The sequence below is a fragment of the Solanum tuberosum genome, unplaced genomic scaffold, assembly GCF_000226075.1.
Source record: "Solanum tuberosum cultivar DM 1-3 516 R44 unplaced genomic scaffold, SolTub_3.0 scf00460, whole genome shotgun sequence".
In the NCBI taxonomy this organism is placed as follows: Eukaryota; Viridiplantae; Streptophyta; class Magnoliopsida; order Solanales; family Solanaceae; genus Solanum; species Solanum tuberosum.
In genome coordinates, this window is record NW_006239377.1 from 375,306 (window position 1) to 388,362 (window position 13,057).

Sequence of the window (13,057 nt, forward strand, 5' to 3'; positions counted from 1 at the left end):
TATATATATATGATTCATTAAATAAATAAATAAAATAAATTGAATATTTTTAATTGAGGGCGTTATAGTAATTTAACATTGAAGTTTGTGAGTTCATGCTTTTATGATAGGTTAAGAATTTAGTAATTAAAGAGGAAAAGAAGAAGTTTTCTTATTACTCCATTCCACCCTACCCAGTATACTAACCCCATACTTCATCACCAACCCACCCTCAAAAAGATTTCTTTTAATTATTTTTGGGGGAAGGATGGGATGGGGAGCGGTGGTAGGGCGTGGGATGGTGTAAGAAAAAAAATTAATTTTATTTTAAAAGTAATTTTAATTTTTTTAAAGAGGGATTAGGGTGGGGGAAGTCGAGATAGGAGGTGGTGTGAGATAAGAGTATTTTTTTAAAAAACTTTTAAAATAATTTGGGGTAAGGGGTGGGCTGGGTGGTGGGATTGAGGTATTGGATAGGGGATGGGGTAGGTTAAGAAAAAAATTGTTTTTTTAAAGTTCTTCTATTCTTTAATTGCTAAATTTTAGCATTTGATTATTTAAATATATTTTTTAATATACGCATGAATAGATGACATTTCCTGAGGGGTATTTTTTAAATTATTTAATCAAGTAGGGAGTGTTAGGCTGTCAATAGCTGATAATATATATAGTAAAACCTCTATAAATTAATACTCGGTAGATTGATAATCTCTTTAAAATAATATTTTCCTCCGGTCCCGACTTGGGCGAATAGAAAAAATCACCAATTTCGATAAGATAATAAGACAATATATTTTCAGAAGAACCCTATATAAATATGTGGTCCATTAATATCATAAATTAATAATTCTTTAAAAGTACAAATATATCTTAGACAATTTAGTGAAAATATGATTCTATTGTGTTCTGTTTTTCTTAAAACATAAATCTAGTTGAAGCTCATATCTAACTTTTCTTATTGCATCCAAGAGCTCCCTGTTGTCTTTTCGAACTGCACCATAAAATTGTGAAAAGTTGTAGATGTTTTAAGTGCTTCCTTATGCGTAATTGGTTCCAAAGTTATAATATCATCTTTAACTTCATCATCAACCTTGCTTTTTCCGATGGTATCCACTATTTCATCTAAGCTCTGGACCTCTGAACATGTATCACTTTCACCCGGATAATCCAACAGGTTATTGACATCCATTTTATTGTGGTAAACGAGATCATCAATCATGACCTCAAGTTCATGAATGATGTTTTTACAAGTGGGTTCATTCAAATTCTCTAAGATTGCATCCCCGAACGAATTTTACAGTGTCGAAAATAATTTGCTATTGTCTATTGCTGAACATTTGTTGTCCAAGCAGTTATTGCAAAATTGATAGCATCCAAAACATTAACCTTTGTTGGATCAGTTTGCCCCACTTCATAGCCTTCTAATATCCTTCGATAAAATCTGTTACGATAATACACCTTGAAAGCTCTTATTATCATTTTGGATGTCATGTTGGGCGGCAATAAAAACAACTCTACATTTTGTAGTCCTTCAATTTTTCTATTATGGGTTGGACAATTATCTACAGTAAGCAAAACTCGTGTACCATGCATTTTGTGGTCAAACCAACAAATATATTCATCAAAAAAAACACTTGTCATCCATGCTCTTTTGTTTGCACGATAGTGACAATTCAATAAATATGATACATAAATTAGTAAGATACAATGATTTTGATGCATTCGTTGTACTTTATGTATAATAAAAAAAATTGTGAAATCAATAAATATGATACATAAATTACTAAGATGCAATGATTTTGATATCATCAAAATTAAGCTTCATTAAATCTCAGACCATTCTTTAAATTCATAAATATTAATTTATCGATTAAATATTATCTCTATAAAATAATAAAATGTAATCCCACCTACATTAATTTATAGAGATTTTAATATATATATATATATATATATACTAGTTTTACGGCACGTGCGTTGCACGTGTGTATCGTATATATAGTATATGATGTTGTAAAATAGAATTAATATTACTAAATTAAAACTTTTTAGTAAATAATTATAGTTGAACAAACATAGGACAAGTGTTTTTAAATTATTAATACATATTGTCATAGAGTTACTTGTATTTTGAGATCAAAATGATGACCAGATATTATTGAAATATTTCAAAATACATTCAAAGTTTAAATATGGGAAAAAAATAACATTTATGTAGTAATATTATTATTTACTTCACTCAATTTTGTAAACAAATCTAACCAAAAAAATTGAAAAAAACATATCCATTCAAAAAATGTCACCAATAGCCTTTCCTATTAAGGTTATGAGCATAAATGATGTATACCATTTAAGTACAATAGCCTTTCCTCTTGAGGTTATGAACATAAATGATGTACACCATTTAAGTAGAAATTTTGTCTTAAATATTCATACTTGAAATTTAATATGTGCATGCCACTAATAAGGATTACCATAAGTATTTCATTATTTTATCTTTATATGCAACATATCTTTGACAAAATATTATTACTCAATTAATATTTAAGTAAGGCTATCAGAGAGAGGTAATTTTACCGAAAAAGTATACTTGGTTGCTATCATAAATGATGGTTATATATACTTCAGTAGAATAATTTAATATTAATATATGAATAACATCACCTATGGTGAAAAATATTTCATTTCATTAAGTTTCTACCTTATCTTTGTGAAATTGTAGTCTTCTCCTTTTTTCCGCCGCATACATATCATATAGTTGTTGTCTAATGAAAATATCTAGTATCTTATAAAAGTTGTATCATGATATAAAATATTTAAATTTTTCAATAGTAAAAATTGATAGATGAATAAAATTTAAAGTATTATTTATAGAATCATTAATTTAATTTAAGCTCATTTTATGATCAATCACTATTTTCTTGTCTATTTTTATATAGCTAGTACTGAGTAAAAAAATTATATGGAAAAATACATAGTCAATGACGAAGGAAGACGAAAATATATGTTCATGCTAAATTCACTTTAGTGTCCCATTTGATTTAAATCTCTTGCCACCAACATTTTACTTTCTTCATTAATTTTTACATACATATCTATTAAAAAATAATTATTATCATGGCTATGTATCATATTATAAGTAAAGTAGAAATACTATTTTTGTAAATAGTGAATTTAACATCAAAACTAATAATTCAATGGACTACATTGATACCCATTGTTTTAGCAAAAATTAGGAAGAAACTCCTTCGTTTGAGGGAAAAGAATAAAAAATTAAAAAACAAAGAAGAAATATCTTACCCAAATCATATGCCTTTTATCATATCTTTTTAATAGTATTGTCTCTCCCACAACTTTCCGTCATTGTTAACTCATGAATATGGTAAGAAAAAAATACGAGTGTGAATTGATGAATGATTTGCTACAATTTTTTCACCAACTCTTTCTTATGAGGTACCTCGATTTTTATTGAATTTCGAACTTGATCAATTTTTGCAAATAACACTAGAGATTTTTTAACAAGAAGAAGAGTAGAGAACTTAAAGAAATTGTAGTTTAAAAGTGTGAGGAAATCCCTCTATTTATAGCTACCAAATATTAGTATGAATAGATGTTAATTGTGCCTTATCCGAAAAGTCACAACCTTTCGGAAAAGTCACTGCTTATCGAAAAAGTCACAACCCTTTAAAAAAGGCATAACTCATCAGAATAGGCACGACCACAACTCTTCGAAAAAATCACAACCCTTCGGAAAAGTCACAACTCATTGAAAAAGTCACAACTCGTCAAAAAAGTCACAACCCTTTGGAAAAGTTAGAACTCATTGAAAAAGTCACAATCCTTTAATTTGAAAAGGTATCTACTTTCAATATAATAAAATTAATTAAATTAATAACTAAAATAAATTAAGTATTTTTAATTGGAGTATTATAATAATTCAACATTCAAGTTTGAGAGTTCATGCATATAAGTATGTATATATATAAGAGGGATTTCCTTTGTATCCACTCTCTAGCTAGCCGCCATCTTAAACTTGTTCACCTCCAACCAATTTCTGGTGGCTATGGCCACCAGTTCACCCAGTCAACCCGCCACTGGGGTTTATCTACACCCAGAACTAACCAAACTTAATTATGCAGCAACTTTGAAGCTATACATACTGTCGTGAAGACAATTCCCATGAATCCCATTGCTTATTTACATGTTGAACCAAGAATAATTTGGGAAGAGGAAGAGGTAGAACAAATGATCATCCAGGAGAATCTGGAATATGCAGTAATTGGGAAATTCTCATATGGATGACCTGACATCCAAGATCTGAGGAAAATCATTCCAAAACAGTGCGAATTGAAAGGCGAATGCAACATAGGACTGTTGAGCAACATACATGTGTTGATGAGAGCATCGTGTATGGAGGACTACGTAAACATGCTATCAAAACCAGCTTTTTATTTAATGCACAAAGAGTGGTCATATCCAATGAGAACTTTGAAGTGGGATCCCATGTTTGATCCATTGGAGGAAACATCTACAGCTATTGCATGGATCTCCTTTCCATCACTACCTCCTAATTTTTTTGTTAAGGAAGCGGTATTTTCTTTGGCAGCTGCAGTTGGAAAGCCGCTTCAAGTGGACTTGGCAACAAAAAATCAAACGAGACCTAGTTGCGCTAGGGTGAAGGTGGAAGTCGATCTTCTAAGTGAATTCCCAAAAAGAATCAATGTGGGTCTTAGAAGGCAATCAAGAAAGATATGTGAAAAGTGGATCAAAATCAAGTACGATTATGTACCAAAATATTGCCAAAGTTGTAAAATACAAGGACATAATGAACAACAATGTTATATCATTCACCAGAGCTATATCCAAAGGAGGGAGGAGAGAGTGGAGGGAAGAAGAATAAGGAAGAAGAACTACATGATGGTGATGTTGATCAGAAGAAGAAGAGTGCGGAACATAACGATAACAAAGATCAGGAACAATTCAAGGCACAAAGACGAAAGAATGGAGCGGGATAGAGAAGAGAAATAAAAGGAAAAGGGGAACAAGTGTGGAACAAAAAGGGCACTCAACAGGAAAAAAATGTGGTGAGCACTAGGAACAAATTTGAAGCTTTAGCAGAGAAGGATGAGGCAAGTGATATACAAGAGATACAACCTGTGGATATCAAAGGGAGAGAGACAAAATAGTGGGTGGAAGAGACCTTTGGTGTGAAAAAGCATCACTTAGAGAATAGTGGGACAAAGAGCAACAATGAGGAAAGTATAACAATTCAATTAAGACAGTAAAAAGTCAAATACCACTTGGCTCTCATACAGTGGATAAAGGAGGGAATAATGAGAATGAGTATGATGCAAGAAGCAGCAACAAGGTGATAGATGAGGTAGAGAACAAGCAGGTAGATTAGAATAGCGGGGGGAGAGATCCCTATGAGCATGACGAAGCACTGCAGAGGGGAGACAATAGTATTCCTGACCTACAAGAGTTAACAGTGGAGGAGATGATACAGAGAAAGGATACAGAGGAAGATAAAGACATTGGGGAGAATATACAAGCGATAGGCCGGGATGGAGACTTATCCCCAAGACAAATCAAATACTTGGAGAGTGGAGCAAAACGCAGTAAGTTGTGTGCACCATCACTCCCTCTTCAAGTTGTGTGAAACTGATCAAAAACAATGTTGAAATAGTGATTACTTCTGTCTATGCTAGATGTGACTCATTTCATAGGCTGGAACTCTGGGAAGAACTGGAAAACTTAGCGCAGGAAGTCTCTTTGTCTTGGTTGGTGGGCGGTGACTTTAATGTAATTCGAAATGCTGAAGAAAAGGAAGGAGGGTTACACTTCACCCAACTCGAGGCTGTGGATTTCAATCAGTGTTTAAACAATTGTGCGCTATCTGAATTGAAGTTCTCGGGTAGTAAATATACGTGGTGGAATGGTAGGATAGAAGGGGCTTGTATCTTCAAGAGACTGGATAGAGTATTGTGTAATCAAGAATTTTTAAATATCCTACCTTCTAGCGAAGTACTGCATTTGGTGAGACAAGGGTCAGACCATGCTCCGTTACATGTTTCATGCAACTCTGATGAGGAAATAATAGCTCGACCTTTCAAGTTCCTAAATTTTTGGACTAAACATCCAAATTTTAAAAAGATCATTGAAGAGAGTTGGAATGTGGAGTTTGTGGGTTGTCCATTCATGGTGTTTTAGGCAAAAATCAAGAAGATAAAAGGAGTGTTATCAAAATGGAGTGAGGAGACCTTTGGGGATATCTTCCAGCGGATAGCAACACTAGAGGATGAGATAAAGGTGAAGGAATGTCAACTGGAGATAAATCCAATGCTGAAAATAGAGAGATTTTAAGCAGGGCTGAAGCTGAGTTGAAGAAATATATGTACATAGAGGAAGAGTACTGGAAACAAAAGTCGGGGATGAGGTGGTTTAAACAAGGCGACAAAAATACCAGATTCTTTCATAATTACATGAAAGGGAGAAGGAAGAAGCTTAACATAACAGAGATCCAAAATGCGCAAGGGGATTTGGTAAAAACGATTGACGATATTGGAGCTAAGGCAGTCTTGTTTTTTGAAGGGCAATTCAGGGAGAATTATAGACATGATTCAGATGACATGCTCAAACTAATTCCTAAAATGATTACAACGGAGCAGAACGAGGAGATGGGAAGAATTCCAAGCAAAGAGGAAATCAAAGAAGTGGTATTCTCCCTTAATGGAGAAAGTACGGGTAGTCCTGATGGTTTTTCGAGTATGTTTTTCCAAAGCTGTTGGAGTATTATTGGGGACGATATACAAAGAATGGTGGTCGCATTCTTCTGTGGACAATAACTTCCTAGGTTCATAACTCATACTAACCTAGTGTTGATTCCTAAGAAGGAACATGTTTGTAGCTTCACAGATGTTAGGTCGATCAGCCTAAGTACTTTTGCCAACAAGATAATCTCTAGGGTACTTCACGAAAGGATCACCAAATGATTACCTATGATGATTTCTAAGAATCAATCGGGTTTTGTTAAAAGGAGAAACATTACTAAGAATATTTTGTTAGCCCAAGAGATAATAAGGGACATTAACAAGCGAAAAAAGAATCATAATGTGATGGTGAAATTGGACATGGCCAAAGCTTACGATAGAGTATCATGGTTCTTTCTGATTAAAGTATTAAGAAGATTTGGTTTTTCAGAAACTAACATAGACATGGTGTGGAGACTTATTTCCAACAACTGGTACTCAATCTTAGTTAATGAGAGGTCTTATGGTTTCTTTTGGTCCCCGAGAGGGGTAAAGCAAGGGGATCCTCTCTTACCTACATTGTTTATCATAGCGGCAGAAGTATTGGCGAGAGGATTAAACAAGCTACTGGAGGATGTGGATTTCAAAGGCTATGGTCTACCTAAATGGAGCCCTTCAATAAATCATTTTCCCTATGCCGATGACACTATTCTATTCAGTTCAAGGGAAAGAAAGTCGATTAGCAAAATGATGGGGGTGTTAAGGGAGTATGAAAAAATTTCAGGACAAATGATCAATTTGAACAAAAGTTTTTTCTATCTTCACGATAACACACCATTAATAGTGGGTATTAGATTGCGGAGAATTACAGGAATCAGACAGGGTTCATTCCCATTCACGTATTTGGGCTGCCCTGTTTACTATGAAAGGAAAAAAACATCATACTTTGAGGAGATGATTAGAAAGGCTCAAAAGAGAATCATGACATGGCAAAATAAGTGGCTTTCTTATGGTTGCAGGATCATACTGATTGCAAATGTGCTACAGTCCATGCCAATATACTTACTATCAGCCATTAACCCTCCAAAGAAGATTACTGATCAACTCCATCAAGTATTTACAACTTTTTTCTGGAGCAAAATAGGTGGAGAAAGAGGGAAGCACTGGGTAGTGTGGAAGGATATATCAAGAGCTATGTTTGGGAAATTATGGTGGAAGTTCAGAACATCGACATCTCTGTGGAGGACCTTTATGTGGAATAAATATTGCAAAAAGGTTCACCCTTTAATTGCCAAAGGAACTGGGGCTTCCAATACTTGGAAAAAGATGACTGAAGTAAGAGAAGTTATAGAGCATGAGATCTGGTGGCAAGTTAAATCAAGAGAGGCCAGTTTTTGGTTTGATAATTGGACCAAACAAGGGGCTCTTTATTTCACTGAAGATCAGGCAAGTGGGGAGGAAGAACTAGAAATCCGACAGTTTATCACTGATGGAGAATGGGATAGGAATAAACTTTGAAATTGTATCTAAGAGGAAATGGTTGATTTCATAGTGGAAAGTATTAATTCGAGGATGGTGGATGGGGAAAAAGACAAACCTTGGTGGATGGGAAATTCCAACGGAATTTTCACTGTGAGTTCTGCATATGACATCATGAGACAAAGAAAAGAATAGGAGACTTGATGGAGATATATTTGGACTAAGGGGATTCCTTCTAAGATTAACTTTCTGTTGTGGAGGTGTTGGAAAGGTCGAATATCAACAGAAGTCAATCTTAAAAAGATGAGAATTAACATTGTCTCCAGATGCTACTACTATGAATCTTATGAACAGGAAACAATGACCAATTTATTTCTAACAGCCCCTATAGCTCAAAAGCTATGGAGGCAATTTGTTGATTGTGCAGGTATTCAAATACAAGAAGGACTACAACAAACAATTACAACATAGTGGGGAGTAACAACAAAAACCAAATTGAGCCTAATACTACTAGCAATTCCAGCTGTGCTAATGTGGGAACTGTGGAAGAGAAGAAATGCAAAGAGGCATGGAGCAGGGGTGGAGTTTCACAAGTTACATAGGCAATCTATAAACACTGTCTATCAGCTTGTAAAAACATTATATCCCTGGATTGACATTCCAAGGAACTGAGAAGGAATACTGAGAGTCTTAGACAGTTACAAGCCTCAATTACACCATCAAGCAATAAAATGGGAGAAACCAGTAAATGGAAGGATGAAATGCAATACGGATGGAACTTGTAGAGGAAATCCGGGAGAAAGCTCGTACAACTTTTGCATAAGGAATGAATATGGAAACCTAGTGTATGCAGAGGCAAAGAAAATATGATATGGAACTAACATGGAGGCAGAGTCCCTCGCAATCCTAAAAGCCCTAAGACATTGCAGAAACACAAACCTTCAAAGAGTACAAATAGAATCAGACTCGAAAACGCTCACAAACATAATAAGGAGACAGTGGAAAATACCATGACAGCAAACAGAGATAATAGAGGAGATACAAGAGCTAGTTCAAATTACACAATCCAGTATTAAACATATTTTCAGGGAAGCGAACAATCTAGCAGACAAGATGGCGAATGAGGCTTACAATCATGAAGAGCTAGTACAATATAAGAGCTTTAATCAATTATCAGTAGAATGCAAACATATTTTAAATACAGATAAAGCACAAATACCCATGTTGAGAATCAAAACAAGAAGAATCGGGAATGCTGGACATTAACATGAACATATGCAGAAGCAAAAAACAATCTTAACAAAGCGGCTCACAGAGATGAAGAGGCAAGATTCTCACAGAAAACACTTACCCGAGAGCACAAGTCTCCCATATCGATTACTTTTATGAGCTGAGAAAAGATGGAACTAGCGCCACCATTGTAGTAGGAGTTGATAATCACAACAAGAGAAGACGAAGGCTCCGAGCGGCGACATGGGAGTTGGTCGGAAGCTCAAAGTAGAAAACCCAATGATTTAGGGATCTGGTTAAAAGAGGGCTTTTTAGTTGGTCTGGACCTTCTCATTTCCTTTTTGTTGTTTCCATTCTTCTTTTCTTTCCTCTTTGGGTTCAATTGGCCCTTTTTGTACAGATTTAATTTTATTTTAATTTAAGTTATTAATAAAATGGAGCTAATAGCTCCGCATATGAATTTTAAAAAAATAAAATAAAATAAATAAATAATAATAATAATAATAATAATAATATATANNNTTCCATATATATATATATATATATATATATATATATATATATATATATATATATATATATATATATATATATATATATATATATATATATATATATATATATATATATATATATATATATATATATATATATATATATATATATATATATATATATATATATATATATATATATATATATATATATATATATATATATATATATATATATATATATATATATATATATATATATATATATATATATATATATATATATATATATATATATATATATATATATATATATATATATATATATATATATATATATATATATATATATATATATATATATATATATATATATATATATATATATATATATATATATATATATATATATATATATATATATATATATATATATATATATATATATATATATATATATATATATATATATATATATATATATATATATATATATATATATATATATATATATATATATATATATATATATATATATATATATATATATATATATATATATATATATATATATATATATATATATATATATATATATATATGGTAAGAAAACAAATATATTTGACATCCTCATCTGTGAGCATCGCATCACAACTTTGAACTTTGACAATGGTTTCCAAGTAAGAGTATTCGTTCCCACAAAATTCAATTCGCGAATTGATATGACAAGGTTGATTGTGAAGAGCTGACGAGAAGACTGAAAATCCCAAATCATAGTTGTATGTATGTATGTTTAGATGGATCCAGAGCAGACGTTTATACGGGTTCAAGAACGATTTGCTCAGATGCTGACGCCCAGGATCAGAGCTACTCTCGAGTATTTGTATCTCTTCATGGCCGTTACCCTCTTCTGTATACTTGTTGTTATGCACGCCAATTACGTTCAACAGGTTTTTCTAATTATTACAATTTTCGTTAGGTTTTTAATAATTGTTTCATTCAGGGGAAAAAAGTAGGATTACCTATGTTTATGCTTCACCTGCTCCCTCCTATACATATTCAGTCACTGACACTAAGTGAAACAATCTACAGTTAGGTCTTTTTGATTGCCCACAAGCACCAAATATTAGAGCTTTCAAAGAAATGATTATGTACATTTCAGGAATACCCTTGGTTTTTTTTTTAATTTACAAGATTGGGTATTGATTGTTTAGAATCATACTTCTATTTCTCTATGCCAGATTGTCTCATAATTAATAAAATTATTTACCTTTTAAGTTTTTAGAACAAAAATGTTGTTCTTCAGCTATCAATTTTGGATTGACCAACTCTCTTAATGCTTCTTTATGTAGGTTTCTCTTCTTTCTAGATATGGTGGGGTTGTTTGGGGGTGGGAGTTTCATTTCCTTTCCATGTAAATTTTTTAAGTAATGACTATAATTTTCTTATTCTCGTCTGAGCTATAATTTGTTCTGTGTAGCCTGGCTGTTCAAGTGAACTGTCTAGAGTGAACATCTCAGATGCACAACTCATTCAAATCAAGGTGAGTGATCTCATCTGCTGTTACTGCAAAACTTGTACCTTTTTATTTTCTCAAAAATAATTTTGTATGCATTTAGGTTTTGGGTTGTTGAAAGAAAAGTTAAAGCTGAAAAAAGTCTTCAGTGTTTTGTGTGTTTATATTTTGGGTTTGGGAAGTAACAACTTTAGTTGAAAAGTTTTTAGCCTGGAAGCAAGCAAAGTAAGCCACAGGTCATGGTGAGAACTTATTAAATGTATGACTTATGTTGTCCTTGTCAATGTTGTGCTAACTCTTCAAAATCGCCATCGCACCTGTGTTGACATGACATGAGTGTGGGATCCATACCAGATTTGGTCAACTTATCTTGAGTACTTTGACCACATTTTAGACCGTGAAGTATTGATTGGGTATTTGGTTTGATTTTTGGGTATATGTCATATATATATATTTTTTTTGATAAAGGTAACTTTATATTCACGTCAAAACTCATCAGCAGAGCATGATGAGGTGGGATTTACAGCCCCACAGGGGGTAGTTTCAAAAGCCAAAACTGGGCAAAAACTTTACAATTGAGCTCTAAAATCCACTAAGCTATCTACCTCCCCCACCAAATCCTGTTTACACCAAAATACAGCAAGCTCAAGCTATTCATCTTGATTTTTTGAGTGTTGTTAAGTTTCCCATCATGTGATCTTTCATTCCTTTCCTTCCACAATGTCCACCAAATGCAGGCTGGGATGCACTTCCACCAGTCTTCTTTGGATCTTCTTCTTCTGCCCACTCCTTCCCACTGTCTCAGCAAGTCTAAAGTAGTCTTGGGCATTACCCAGTTAACTCCAAGTATACATAAGAACATGTCCCACAGATTTACAGCTGTTCTGCAGTGTAAGAAAAGGTGACTGTTAACTTCTGCCTCTTCCCCACACATGTAACACCTTGAGCAAATCTGTATACCTCTTCTTTGTATCACTTCATGGGTTAGACATGCTTTCCTGATTGCCAACCAAGTGAAACCTGAAACCTTGTGAGGGATCTTGATTTTCCAAATTAGTTTCCAAGGCCATTCCATTTCCATAGTCTGATTAGAATTTAAACTCAAGTAACTAGACTTCATAGTGAAAATCCCTTTCTTTTGCATCTTCCAGATTGGAGTGTCAGGACCTTCAGTGACACCTGGAAATGCATTAAGTGTTTGTAGTAATTCTGCTACTCTGTCAATCTCCCAGTCATTTAAAGCCCTCCTAAAGATCAAATCCCAACCTTGAGGGCTCCACACCTGTGCCACAGTGTCCATCTGTTGTAGACTCAATATATAAAGATCTGGGAACATGATCTTCAAATTCTCTTCTCCTAACCAGAGTTCATTCCAAAAACTGGTTTTCACCCCATTCCCAATCCTAAAGGATAGATTGGGGATAAAAGATGGCCACAGTCTTCTGATTGTCTTCCAAACAGAGCATCCAAAAGTACCATTTGCTTCTTCAGTGATCCAATTGTTTTGGAGACCATATTTATGTGATATGAATCTCCTCCACAAAGCCAGATCTTCACTACAGAACCTCCATAGCCATTTCTTCAACAAGTTGACATTCTGCGTACACAAC

At 33.5% G+C, this 13,057-nt stretch overlaps 2 protein-coding genes across 2 annotated transcripts in view; both read left to right on the forward strand.

Annotated features, from left to right (window-relative positions):
• Positions 1–6,296: 6,296 nt before the first annotated feature.
• Positions 6,297–8,246, forward strand: LOC107058185 (uncharacterized). Its single transcript, XM_015303588.1, has 2 exons — positions 6,297–6,744; positions 7,180–8,246. Exons 1-2 carry the CDS (start codon positions 6,297–6,299, stop codon positions 8,244–8,246), a joined length of 1,515 nt encoding a protein of 504 aa, XP_015159074.1.
• A 2,304-nt stretch (positions 8,247–10,550) lies between these two features.
• Positions 10,551–13,057, forward strand: part of LOC102588763 (uncharacterized) — a 41,696-nt gene continuing 39,189 nt past the window's right edge. Inside the window, exons 1-2 of the mRNA XM_006363690.2 lie at positions 10,551–10,881; positions 11,412–11,474. Of these exons, the coding sequence (XP_006363752.1) occupies positions 10,729–10,881; positions 11,412–11,474 (216 nt within the window). The 5' untranslated portion in view covers positions 10,551–10,728. The remainder of the gene's footprint in view (positions 10,882–11,411; positions 11,475–13,057) is intronic.

Excerpts from the sequence above, each read along its gene's own strand:
- LOC107058185 (XM_015303588.1), top strand. The coding sequence starts at position 6,297 with ATGTCAACTGGAGATAAATCCAATGCTGAAAATAGAGAGATTTTAAGC. Across the intron at positions 6,745-7,179 it reads TAGTCCTGATGGTTTTTCGA|AAACTAACATAGACATGGTG; the intron begins GTATGTTTTTCC and ends TTGGTTTTTCAG.